The following is a 14,018-nucleotide window of genomic DNA, read 5'->3' on the forward strand; positions in this document are numbered from 1 at the left end:
ACACCTACTAACTACTGGTTCAATACCAAACTATTTACCACTACACCATTGACGCTTATGAATTCCTACTATTATACATTTTTTTGTTCTGACTTTCGAAGAAAGTTAGAATTATATATTCTCGGGGTGTTTTTTATTGAGACCAATTTTACAATACTCTGGTCTCTCTTGATCTGCAGGGACCCAGCCGGGTGTGCACACCACCATAGTATCCTACCATGAGTCTGACTAAACAGCTTGTTTTATAATTTACACGCGTGGCGAATTATCCCGCTCTACAAAATCGTTCCAAAGTGAATTGAGGCAGCACATTAGTTTTATTAACTCTAATTGTAATCAAATTGTAAAACTTAAATTTTAAGATGCTCAGCCTAAAATTCATAGTTTTACCAATACTTAATTTACTTAAAACTATTAGAAATCATTTGAATGGCAGTCCGAACAATCAGGAATGAGCCCTGATACGAGCAGTCTTGTTCTTATAAATGCCAGACAGCAATGAAATCGCTGGTAAATCAGAAAAATAAATAAATCCCATTTTCGAAATAAGAAGTCAATCACGTTTTTCGTGACCTGTACACTTTTGCTGTTCGATAAAGGAGTTTGCCCTCCTTTCAACAAAGGAAATGAACTGAACTTATAAAGTCAAACCGCAGAAAACGAAACTTTAGCGTGAACTTTTTCTTTAAAAAAAAACGGAGTACTCACTACGTTCATTAATCTGAAAAATTTCCTAGTCTGGTTAGACACGAAACGACGGTTAAAAAACAAAACTTGTTGCTTCAGTTTAAAGTTGTCAGAATAAGGAGAATCCTGTTTTCTTTTGAACTGTTACTTCTTTTATGCAAATGATCTGGTCCCCTCTCTTCGTCTCATTTCCATTTCACTACTTGGGCAGACCAGATCCACCAGCAGCACTCGGGTATTATGCTTGTCACTTTTATTTATAAACTAATAAAATTACATCCAGCTCTAGTTCAAAACCAAAGGAATTTTAATCACATTTGCATAGTTGATTGCCTAGCTTAATTTCCTTCTCAACTTCACTCATACCCCAGAGCACAATACAACACTGCAGTTATGTATAAATTTCCATAAATAAAAATAACTGCTACTCTACCTTTCAGATTATTTGCCACTGATTATTGGCCAAAATCTAAGTTCAAACTACCGCACCGTGGCCATTAAAGGTGACCATTCATGTGATAGTTTATTGAACGTGAATAGATGGCCAAAAGAAATGGATCACCAAAGTTACTCACTAAGAAAGTACTTTAGTGCATTACTTTTGTGCTCCATTCTTTTGGGACATCTCTTTACTAGTTCTCAAAAAAACTGAAGTTTGATCTTCTCAGAATGACCAGCTAATAATACACCCTCATTAAGCAATACTTTAGTTGAAATAGTTACCGAAAACGATTCCTAACAAGTGGTTAAAAAAACCTCAGTAAAATTTGTTGTAGTAAAACTCATTGTTTCAGGCCCTGAAAATAGCAATGCAAGAGCAGATACAAAACGAAAACTTTCCTCGTATACTAAACTCAATACCGCTTCAAGCAATAACGCATCTGCAGCCGAAAGTCAAAGATGTACCAGCTGCCCATGCGATACTTCGACCAAGTTCGTCAAGGTTCGCCTACGCTCGACTCTCACTAAAAGGGGTCTACGAGTAAAGTCTACAGGCTATAAGGTGACAATTTTCACTTTTTAGTGCCCTAAAAACAATCAGAGAAACCTTACTTCTTAATCTAGTTGAACGTCGAATGATATCACTTGAATCAAAAGGCAGGACACTATTTGATTTTGCAATTGCTTCTGGTCTTTGAGAGATCAATCATTCTTTATTCCATACTTAAAAAAGTATTAGAATCCTAAAGGCCTTACAAACAAGATGCCATGACGCCTTCAATAAGCACTTGATAAATTTTCAGCTGCTGTCGTTGCAAGCACAGCCAAGGTGCAAATGTGAGGAACAAGAGAAGCAACTTCAACGAACTGGATCCAGTGCTGCCTCGGGTAAACAGCCATTAAAACCCTTGACGGAACCTCCTTCATTATCAGAGAACAACTCAGCCAAGAAATTGCGCTTAGAGCTCGTCAAATCCAAAGTTCCGAGTAATGGCGACATCTCAAACGTACTAAAAAATCATAGAGACTGCAAAAACTATATAGCCAGTGATAGCAATTCCAACAGTGACAGGGATGAAGCTGAAGCTGATGATTCACTTCACAAGAAAAGCAAGTCACAAAAAGAGGAAAAAGAAAAGAAACGGAAGGAAAGATTTGGGTTGGTTGTGATGGCAACTACATTGCCATCTACAGTCAGTTGTGAGATATCGATTGAGCCGTACATGTTTGTGATGCGACTACAAGCTGATTTCACAATTAATTTCTGCGAACTAAGGTATGAACAACTTTGAAAGCCTCATTTCATCAAAACCTTTGACCAATTCTTTTTTTAAAATGAGCGTCATCATAACACTCAGCGCTAAATTTCACTCATCATAACACTCAGAAAAATGGCAAAAATAATAGTTCATGCGTAGAACATTTTCAGTTCAATGTTGCTTAGCGAAGGTTTGGGGGACTCTTTGAAGGAAGCGACTACCCATTTAAATTCAGAGACCCTTTCTGCATTCGCAATTCTTTTAAATATCAATGTTGACCGAGTAATAACAACTTCTATTTAAAAAAATAAGCAAAATTTAAATTTCAAGAAAACTATCGTGTAAAACACCTTGCGGTGCTTCGAATTTTTGACAAATCATAAAAACCGCATATAATGGAAATAAGATCTGATCTATGAGTGTACTCTGACAGCACCCAATTATAGGGTTGATAATTTTTTTTTCTACTTAAATTATGAAAAACCATAAAACTCTGTGAAGCTCTTTGAAAATTTGACTTAAAATTAAATGACTTAAAAAACGTCACATCTCGGAAATTGAAACCAAATGAGCAGTCGCATTTGAACGCAAGATTTTCAAATCCGGAGAAAACTCTATCAGAACCCAAGTACAGCGTTGGTAAATACAAAATTTTTCGAAAAACTAGAGAAAACGTCATCTAAAAAACAAAAGATTTGAGCAGTCATTTTTGGATGCAAGATCCGTTGCCCCTCAGAGTACGAAAAAACAGCGTTAGGAACTTCGAAGTTTGAGAAACTTCAAGTTACAATTTTCTAAAAAAACCGAAAAACCAATAAAAAACGTCATATCTGGAAACCTACAGAGATTTGAGCAGTAAGACGAAATTCGCAACCTTTGAGAGTACTCTGACATCTCCCAACTACTACTAATTTTCTGAAAATTAAAAATATAAAAAATCTCGAAAACTACGAAGATTGGAGCAGTCATAGTTGTAGGCCAAATTCGCAACCCTTGCGAGAACCTTGGCAGCATACCACTATTGGGTTGCTAATTTTAAACTTGGTGAAATCTATCTATCATATATTTTAATGCGGGCTTCACTATCTCGCCATGTTTAAGCTTTTTCAACGTAATATTTTTGCATGTTTAACGAAAGAATTTTTTTGCGCGTATAAGCTATATCGTATAATGAAATAGTTACGAAATTTCTTGAATATCTAGTTCAAACTCAAAATTTGTTTCACCAAGTTCGAAAGACAGAGGCGAAGCTTCGCATAGTAAACACTTGCGATAACACGACAAAAAGCAGCTCTAGAAATAAGCCTCGAATTAGTTTTAAAAAAATTTGGCTACCTCTGAGATTCAAACCTGTGAGCTAGAAATTAAAATACACACTATCCACGGAAAGTTTATATATACCAAACACTAGCGACAAATAAAGACGAGAACAGATGCTATACAATTTCCAATGTTACATGGAAATTTAAAGTACACTTTTAATGAACTTTCATTTGCAAAAAAAAGAAGGTCAATAATAACACACTAAGCTGATCGCAAGTGTAATCAGAAGCCCAATAGTAGTATGCTGCCAAATTTTCCGCGGGGTTGCGAATTGGGCCTCCAACTATGACTTTTCCAATCCTCGTAGTTTTCGAGATTTTTCATGATTTTTTTAACGATCAGAAAATTTAGATTTGAAAGAATCATAAAAAAGTTCGAAACCTACAAGGATTTGAGCTGCCATATTTTAAGGCAAGAGTTGCAATTCCTGAAAGTACCCTGACAGCACCCAACTGCAAATTTTTGAAAAAATCAAAAGAAAATCGTCGTATCTCGTAAACTAAAAGGATCTGGGTGTTCAAAATTGGAGGCCAAATTTGCAACCCCAGGAGGAACCCTGACAGCATCCCACTATTGGGTGGCTAATTTCAAATCTGATAAAAAATCCTTGAAATAAAACTAGCAATTCAAAAAAACGCTTAACCATTGCATTTTACGATATAACTTAAGCGTGCAAAAAAATTCTTTCGTTTGAACTTGGAAAAATAATACGTTGAATTAGCTTAAACATGGCGAAATAGTGACTCCCTCATCGCTCGCTTGTGCAGACAAAAAATCCCTCAGATGAGAAACATTTTGCTTCCATGATTTTATCATTAAAATAGTAAAAACTTCTTTGCCTCGTGATGACCGTTTTCACGAATTGTGACTACCTTTCTGACATCAGTTTTCCCCTGACCTTCGCTATCAGTAATAACAATCTGATTTTGTTTCTCTGAATAATGGGTTAGTTCTTTAACTTCTTCATTTGGCAGCTTCTATTCAATTGAACCGATATTAATTCAAAAATATTTTTCAACCTAGGCATGTTTGCTTTTATTGTTAGTCCAGTTACGGGCATGGAAGATACTTCTTTTTACTGCCATGTTAAATATATTATTCAATGATACAATCACGAGATGTCATCATCAATGCTGCCATTTTATGATTGAGTGTCAAAAGCAAAATAAAAGCATTTAACAATATTTACATTTACCCCAACACAATCGCAAAAAGAATATTACAAGATTTATCTCAGAGGCACTCTTGATAAGGTTATTTATATTAGAAACAGCAGCAGTTTTACAGTCAAAAGCATCATATTGGTTGCCTTTACAATTACTAGAGCTCAATAGCATACGTAAAACTGTGAAAAAAAACTAACTCGTTAATGAACTTGCCGAAATATACATTTTAAAAACCTTTGACTCTCGCTTTCAAGAGAAAAAAACAACCAATTTAAGTTTCTCGATTAATGTGTTTTCTTTTCACAATTGTCTGTAAATTTTTCATCAAGCTACTAGAGCACTTTTAAAGTCTATCAATTAGAAAGCACAGAAACAATTAAAAGCCAAAACGTTATTCAACAAGCCAAAACGTTATTCAACAAGCTCCGCCTAACCACATTGAATTCTATTTGAAAAATTCGATGGTCAATTACTGAACAAAAATGCCTCGCACGAAAAAAGCAGTAGCCAGCAAAAACACTTGCGAGCTAGCCCCGAAAGAACAAAGAAACTCGATTGGAGCAGCAGCAATGTCAGATATCCATGCAATGGCAGCGAACAGCAAAACGAAACAGTGCAAAATATGCAAGTTAGTAGCTTTCCAAATTTTTAGTCTTGTTTACAATTGTTCACCACCCACCATGACGGATTGCTTCTTCAATCTAACATTCATTAATTCTGAACCTAATAGCCAATTACAATAGGGGTGAAGATATCTTTTTCTCAAAGCACGGAATTTTGTTTCCCAGAAAACTGAAAAGAAAATCAACGAATAGCTAAGGAGCGGCCGATCAACGAATAGCTAAAGAGCAAAAAATACACTTATTCGTCGATTCGAAGTATTCAACATTTTTCAGCGCTTATTGTGCTGGCACCAGCATAGTGGACATAGGCAATGGTGAAGTGTGCCATTCCACCTGTTACGTATGTGTGGAATGTAAAAGCAGTTTGGCCAATCAGAAGTGCTACAAGGATCCCAGTGACATCAACTACAGGTAAGGCCGCTTTTAGCTATAAAATTTTGGTGAAAAAGCATAGGTTCAATAAGAAAAATCATTATTTTTAGTTAATTAGAGCATAGATGAAGCATACTTAAAATTAACAAAAATCAACGAAAAAACTAGCATTGGCCTGTAAAAGCAGCACAATAAGCTTTTGGAAATCAAAATGAAAAATCTCTCAAAACAGTTAAGCCAACAAACGGCTTCGAAAGAAGCGAAAACGTATTAACTTCTTGAACTTTTCAGGACCTCATTTATTTCCTGGTTTTCATAAAACCCAATCTGTTGAAGGTACTGCATGGGATGCTACAACACTGGAAGCTCCTCCCTCTGTTTCGAATGTGGGTGCAAACTTGTCGGAGACTTCGTCACAATCCCCGACAGAGGCAACTACCACGGCAAGTGTCTCAACTGTGGTCTCTGCCAGCGAAATCTCGAGGACCAGCCGATGGCATTCGACAAGATCAAAAAAATCTTCAAGTGCAGTCCCCCATGTCAATTACCTGAACTTCCTTCACTCTATTAACAAAACTATCTAATATTTTGTAGAATAAAACAATATTTCCGACCTCGATTTTTTTGGCAAGCACAGAAAAACAAGGCACTGGCAATTTTTTTTGCCTTGAAATACAAACTTTGATTTGTTTAGAGCTCGACATTTTTGCCCAGTATCACCAGAAATGATGACTGGGAAGTCTTTGTATGATTTCATTCATCCTTTGGATATTGACGCAGTTTTGTGTTCACATAAACAACGTAAGTCAATCTTGATTCTATTTTTAGGAAACTTTTCCTCTCCTCCCTCGCCCTCATGTCTAAATCATACACATTAAAATACCCATTAAAATTTTGGCGCTATTAATACTTTGTATAGTTAGGATTAGTTCTCGATTTTCAAAAATTTGGCTTTGTTCCCTGCTCACTAATCCATTCTCTTTTTTGTCTAAGTGAGTCTAAAATAAGTGTCTAACAAATCCATTCTCTTTTTCTTCAGTTCTCAACAAGCATCAAAGTGAGGTCTCTCTTCTCTACCGCCTGGTCTTCACTAACCATTCTTCTGCAAACAACATTAACAACACCACTAGTACCACTTGGGTCCATTCTCAATTCTCTCTCTTGACAGTTTCTGCTCTATCTTCGCCCACGTCTAACTCCTCTAACAACCCATCTTCAATGCACGCAAATGTTTCTTCACATCTCAACAATACGCACTACAAAAGTAACAATGAAGACACCAATCACAAAACAACCAGCGTAAAATTCGTTGCCTCGACGGCTAAAAACTCAACAGCACAGCCCAATAATATAATTTTAGCCTTGCATTATGTAATTGCAAATAGAGAAACAAACTCGTGAATTGCCTACTCATATAGAAAAATCTTTCAAATAGGTGACGTTTAATATTTTAATTTGATAAATGTGCAATTGACAAACTGCTTTTTAGACAGAGGCGAAGTTGCACTTCACATACACAAGCAAAAATATGACCGATAACGCTACTGTGAAAAACTGAATGCGTAAAACTTTGAGTCGACAAAATTGCTAAGTGACGCAAGCCAATTATGACGCATTAGCAGTACCAGTCATTTTGAAAAAAAAACCAAATAACATGCCTCAATTTATAGAGTAGACGCATTTTAACTAGTATACGAAAAAACATCCGACCCTGCCCAGGTTCGAAACCTCTTTATTTAGTTGCTGGTCTCCTTTCCTACCTCTACGCTACAGGTCCATGATACCTTGAAGCTAAAGTGCTATTTGTAATATAATAGTCTGTGTTATTATCCTTAGCATTGGCTGTACTAAAAAGTGTCCATTCAAAATTTTGCCGCAACAATCGCATCGCACAATATTTGCGACTTAGGTTGGAAAAAAAGAAAGTTCATACTATAATACAGGCTATGTTTTTGTAAAGAAACATAAAAATGCAGTATAATGTAATAAAAACATTATTTACAAAAACGGGGCAACAAAGTTTAAACTTAAAATCGGCAAACAAAACACCAGACTATAGTCAACTTTCAACAAAACCCGTGAAAAACGAACATAAACAAATCGCGCTTAAGCTTCATTCGGCCTTTGTAGTATAACTTACGGGGATCAGTGTCTTCCGCTAATCCAGGTTTTTTTTAAGTAGAAATCAAACGGATAGACTTTTTTCCTTTTTCTATCAGTTTTTGGCGAGTTTAGAACGCTGTTATTGCTTCCGTTTTTATAAAAGCTTTTGCATAAATTTGAAGATATCGATGATCTGAATTAAAAATTGACAAAGAGGTTACGTTGAAATTTGCCAAAGCAAATTAAATAGGCCTTATCGTATGAAGCCGTAGCTCTGAATGTTCCGAATTGCAATTTATCATCGATGAATTTTTTTTTGGCAACTTAAGTGATAATCTGTTTGGAAAACTATGTATAAAACCTTGCAGGCAAAACATTGCGAGTAAAGGTCATTTGCGTTTGATTTAAAAACGTCAATACCTTATAGTCGGTGGAAAAAAACTATGTCAAAATTTGGTACTTAAAAAGTCTGAGTAAAAACCAACCCAAGCACCAATATTCCGTCACTTTTCGGAAGCCGAAACAAAAATACTCGAAACTCTGAAAATTATTTTCCTTTGCGTTGAAGTGGGTCCAATGTATTAAAAACTGGGTAAGAACGCAGCTACAAAATATAAAAAAATTGGTTTATCTTTATTTTATCTCACCACACACTAAGTACAACATGAAATACTTTGTCTGGAAACGTACAATTAAGATTAAATTGCGTCAAAATGGAACGATTTATTTTCCCGCTTATGCTTTAAACAGACAAAATATATCTCGCGAATCCCCAATTCTAGGCCCTAAACTTTACAAAAATGGTCACAGAAAGAAAAATATCGTTTGCTCTTGGAGCTCATGTCCTTCAGAGAGTTTAAAACATTGTAAAAAATGGCCAGTTAAAAAGTCGAAATATGACTGGAGAAAAAACAAAACGAGCACAAATATGTAAACTCTTTTTGATAAAGAGGCAAAGCTGCGCTTTGCAAACACTACCGAAACACGACAAAAAGCATCTCTATCAAGTGAAGTTTTTTTATTTTTATGTTGTTTGAAAAAAAATAGGTTTTTTTTTCGGTTCAGTTGATGAAACAAAAAGGCATCAACTGTGTTAACTTATTAATAATCGAAAGTCAAAGCACATGATATCAAAAAGCTGTAATGGTGCTCGAAAACCACACACACATCCCGACGAAGGTTTTTTTACTTAAAAGAAGCCTTGACACATAAATTTCCATATGATTATCGAGCTTCAGTCTGCGGTGCCAATTTCGTAGATTTAATCAGCAGACATTGACGTTTTTAAGATACTTTACTAGTAAATACAAGACAGTACTGAATGCCCTTCAATAGAATACAACGTATCAAATCACCATGCAGATTGGTAACTATACATTTGGCTTTGGAATCCTGAGTGGTTTTTATTACGTAGATTTTATCAAGAAAAGCTGAACTACAGTATTCATGACAAACTTTCAATCCGTTTCTCGGTATAACAATATGAAAAATGGAAATCGTAAGATCAGTTTTTCTCGACAGTAGAAAATTTGAAATCAAAATCACTTCCTTGAGGCACTTGAAATCGCACAGGGAAAAAAAACTACACGCACATAAAGACGCAGCTGCGCTTCGCAAATACTTTCGATAACACGACAAAAAAGCAGCTTTATAAAAAGAAATAAGAAAAGATAGAAATAAGTATCGAATTAGTAAAACTTCGCTATGTATAGGCTTCGAACCTGTAACTTCGAGAACTGAAGTCTCACACCCTGCCCTCTCGGCCACGAAAGCTTAGCAACTGGCAAACACTAGTCACAAATGAAACAGCTACATATACTAACAAATTACAAATGCCATGCAGCAAAAGTGGCACCAAATACAAGTAGACACAATTTTGCAAGTAATAATTTGAAATATAACAAACTGAAGGCATCCACGCTAATTTTGCATGTAATAAACTAGAAATCACATTATGTATAAGATATGCATTTCAAAAAATTGCGAGATATAATGAGTAAGAAAATTTCTGAAATCGAGTTTTTATTATTCTTGTTTGAAAAAAAAGCTTTTTTTGGTTCATTTGATGAGTTTAAAATGTATCAACTGGGTTAATTTATTACAATTCAAATGTCAAAACATATGCCATTAAAAAGCCGCAATGATGCCGCAAAAGTTCAAAAAAAAGAATCATGTTAACATAACACTAACGCTCACTTAAGTTCGCTTGTGTAAATAATCGATTCGTTAAGGAGTTAATGAACACTATTTTGTACTTTTGTTCGTGTACACTAATCCATGTCGTTCAGAATGACGCATAATGGTACCCGTAACTTCAACCCATTCCATATCCCACTTCATACTGGAAGCATGATGATGATTAAGAAAACATTGAAAGAGGAATGTTCAATTCAATTGAGTCAGTATGTTAATTATACCGCCTCAGTAGCCAAAAGTAGTCTAAATTGCATCAATTGTGTATTGCACCAAAATATGCCTTCAAGGCATTTGTTATCATCTTATCAAACTCAGTCTGCGCTGTCCGAATTTCACGTTTAACAGTATCATCGTATCAATGTCAGTTTTCAACTAGATAGCAAAAATGAAAAAGCGTGCCAAATTAAGTCAAAGTCAAGTAGGCTCGCTCAAAATTTAGTCAACAAGTAGTATCAACGAGTAAGATAGTCGACGTAAAAATAGTCAAAAGCGAATCGCAACTGAATTGCAACTCTTAGCATCTACAAATTTGCTGTCATTCACAACCTGCTGTATTTGGAAAGAATTGTCGTGAATATATGGCAGCTTTATTTTTGCATTCATCCTATATTTACTCCTTGACCTCTTTACATGTCAAGGGAGATAAGATAGTCCACTATCTTCGCCACGGCATAGTTGGTCTTTCCTTGTTGTTTGCCCTCTGGCATATGGGCTATCACAATTGCCGTTTTACTTCTCTGGACCACCAGAGCTCCTTCGTCCTTCTGCTTAGCCAACAGGAGGTCTTCTTCATTGCGCAGGAATTTGTAGGTCTACGAGCGAGAAACAACGTATTATCAAGCATTGTCCCCAAAAATGGAAAAATAAAATCTTGTTCTGAAATCTTGTTCCGTAAATTTTAAGCTGAAACTCGAATAAACGTTCTTTATCAAAAAACTTAGTGTAGTTCTTTTCAGAAAACTCAATATTCTTTTCAATTTTATTTCAGATATAAACCATTATGGTAACATAAGCCTGATCACGACTGTATTTGTACCTGTCCCTCGCACTTGACCCCGTTGGTCTGGAAGTCGGAGAAGTCCTTAGTCTCGAATGCGCGCACTATTGCATCGACCTCGTCGGGCAGGATCTTAAGTGCATTCTGGTGCTCATCAGAGGTCCACTTTCCCCCCTCTCTGCCCAGGATACAGACCTTGTCAATGTGGTACACGTTCTGTTCGTCAAGAGCTGCAAACACTACTTACTGAAGCCAATTCAATTCTAAAAGCCGGCAAGTTTGTTACACTTCAAGTGTAAACAATACGGGAAGATGCGCACTCAACTGCCAAAATATTATATATCAGAAATCAGTAAATGATGAAACATTTTTTTTATCTCTATATCCAGGGCGAAATTCTGGGTAAGCACATTCAACCCATATCCACCCAAAACGTCCCCTGGAACTCTTTTAAAGTATGGTATCGTTCAAAACCTCATTTAGAAATATGGTCCCGAAAAAACTACCAAGTACTTCAAGGACCATACTTCTAAATGAGCGTTTGAATGGGACTCATCAAAAAGACGGGACTATACTTCTAAAAGAGTACCAGGGGACGTGTTGGGTGGATATGGGTTGAATCTGCTTAGCCATTATTTCGCAAACCTCGAATCACAAAGCTCAAAACTTTTTTTTTCCTAACTTCAAGTTTTGGTTACAATATATTTGGCGCAGAAAAACGCTATCTTTTAGGTCAAAACCTTTCAAGAAGGGGCCTATATTTTTGCCAAAAACTAAGTCTTTATAATGTTTATTTAGATAGAATTCTGAAATTCAACTTGCTCGACCTAAAAAAATAAGGGAAATAAATTGCTATTATTTTAAGTCAATGTTTATTCTACGTCAATTTGATTTTATGTAACCGTAACTATGCACACTCACAGTTTTGGAGCAGTACGTCAATGTAAGAGTCCCAAGACATTGTTGCAGCAGAGTCAGAACAGCTTTAGTCGTAACAGCGTACTTAGGTGGAAACAGAATAACAGTTCAACTATCAACACAACATACAATCAGGAGTTGCCTTCAAAGCCACCCCAATCTGAAAAACACATTGCATGATCATCTAACTACCCAACAATGATGGGTACAAAAATTATAATTAACAAACATCCTCACATCTCAGCAAATTTCACAGGTTAATTTTCGAAAAAAATAGTTTTCCAAGAAACTATCAAAAATAGAACATCTTTTGTTGCCATGAATTCTTAAACGAAGTCCAAAAAATGGGTCAAACTATCAAATAGTGGACAAGTCTTAAGCTCAAATAGAATTTCTCACTAAAATTGGAAAAATCCAGTTATGCAGGATATACACCAACAAATTGAACTTCCATAGAAACCTTAATCTGTTTGTCAACGTAGTTTTACAGAAAAGGCTAAAAACAAGGAATTTTTCAAAATCCAACACTTCTTTTCTTAAAAAAATTTGAGCCTTAGACACTAAAAACAGAAAATTTCTAGCAATTATTTATTTAGTTGAACCCTTTATCTCAGATTTGGCAGGGTAGTGTTTGAGAAAAGTTTCCAAAAATGGTTAAATTTTTGAAACTGGACTGTTTCTATGACCATTCTTTTTCCTATAAACTTAGGAAGGGCGCGGCCGCTGCGAGTTATAAGCGATGTGGTTAACTCATAGAGTAATTTCGGATAGGGTACACCGTCTGCTCGTCACGCTATCTTATTTTCGGCCGGATAGATTCGTGCAACTTCTTAGTCTAATACCGATCCTAATCTTACTTTTATACTATCTAGTCTCAGGTTGTTTAACTAGTCTCTGCTAGGCTCAATAGATCTAGGGTATACTGGTTTATTGCGGCTGCTGAAGTTCTCTTGGAGAGGCGACTAATTTCTAAGTTAAATTCAAATCTCTCTGGTGCTGAAATTACAAGTAATTTCAGCACTTACAAATAAGTGGGTTGTTAGTTATATGGATCATGATTGGTTAATATTAAATACTTTACAGTGGTAAAATATCTAATTTATCCAATCATAAAATATAGTTTAGATCAGGTTCCACCCATCCGGGTTTTACAGAGTTTTTTAGAATTATCTTTCTGCAATTCAAAGGATGGATGATGGACGTTGGTATTTGGCGAACATCGTACTTTTGTCCGGTTTCTCTTTGTTAGAGAAGTTCCAGGACGCTGGAGTGAGGGGCATCAATTGTTGTGTCTTCTTGTGACAACGATGGTGTTTCCCAATGAAATCAATCTGATTTCAGAATGGTTTGCTATGACGGGTTTTTCTGTTTTATGTAGAGAACTTCTTTTGTGTTCGACCTCGTCTGGGAATGGCGTGGAGATTGTGCGTGGAGGGGATGCCTTGTAACTCGGATCTGTACGTATACTTGAACATCGAGGTGGTCATTGGTCTAGTTCAATGAAGTCCTTTTCTGCGAAGTCAAGTCGTACTCTAAATCCTTTGAGTTTGTGATTGTGGACGGCATATCGGTTTGTGGTTGGCCATTCTTGTTTAAGTGTAGTGGGGTCATTTTGTCTTTGGATATTCGTCTTTGTTGTTGTGTGCTGATCTATATACTGCAAAGTATAGTTTACATTTTATAAAATTTTTATTAGTTCAGTGTTTTAATTATGATTTTGGTTAGTTGTTTTCACAAAAGCATTTTGTTTTAGTTCGGTTATTTTGAAGAGTTACTCACCCTTGAGTACCTCTTATTAAAAATAGAAGTGTGGTCACAAAGCGTGGATGTAGCGCGGTGGGTTAGGCCGGCTATAGAGCATGCTCAGGACGTCCTCTCTGGTGGGTTAGGCCAGGAGTGGGAGTATGATTTCGTGCGGTTTCTGTGAGAGGTC

At 36.1% G+C, this 14,018-nt stretch overlaps 3 protein-coding genes across 3 annotated transcripts; 2 read left to right on the forward strand and 1 right to left on the reverse strand.

Moving 5' to 3' along the window:
- Positions 1-1,481: 1,481 nt before the first annotated feature.
- On the forward strand, positions 1,482-7,331 carry LOC134839464 (uncharacterized; the record flags this gene model as incomplete). Its single annotated transcript, XM_063855019.1, is given in 4 exon segments — positions 1,482-1,690; positions 1,932-2,404; positions 6,566-6,672; positions 6,911-7,331. Coding segments are annotated over 4 exon segments (1,151 nt in total), but the record flags the coding sequence as incomplete, so codon positions are not given.
- On the forward strand, positions 3,921-6,442 carry LOC134838886 (LIM and senescent cell antigen-like-containing domain protein 1). The gene is made up of 3 exons (XM_063854191.1): positions 3,921-5,504; positions 5,773-5,910; positions 6,208-6,442. Exons 1-3 carry the CDS (start codon positions 5,359-5,361, stop codon positions 6,440-6,442), a joined length of 519 nt encoding a protein of 172 aa, XP_063710261.1. The 5' UTR covers positions 3,921-5,358.
- A 3,013-nt stretch (positions 7,332-10,344) lies between the features above and the next one.
- Positions 10,345-12,241, reverse strand: LOC134840120 (profilin-like). The gene is made up of 3 exons (XM_063855811.1): positions 12,089-12,241; positions 11,207-11,397; positions 10,345-10,982 (listed from the first exon to the last, which is right to left on the reverse strand). Exons 1-3 carry the CDS (start codon positions 12,126-12,128, stop codon positions 10,797-10,799), a joined length of 417 nt encoding a protein of 138 aa, XP_063711881.1. The 5' UTR covers positions 12,129-12,241; the 3' UTR covers positions 10,345-10,796.
- Positions 12,242-14,018: the final 1,777 nt, after the last annotated feature.

The sequence above is a fragment of the Symsagittifera roscoffensis genome, chromosome 2, assembly GCF_963678635.1.
Source record: "Symsagittifera roscoffensis chromosome 2, txSymRosc1.1, whole genome shotgun sequence".
In the NCBI taxonomy this organism is placed as follows: Eukaryota; Metazoa; Xenacoelomorpha; order Acoela; family Convolutidae; genus Symsagittifera; species Symsagittifera roscoffensis.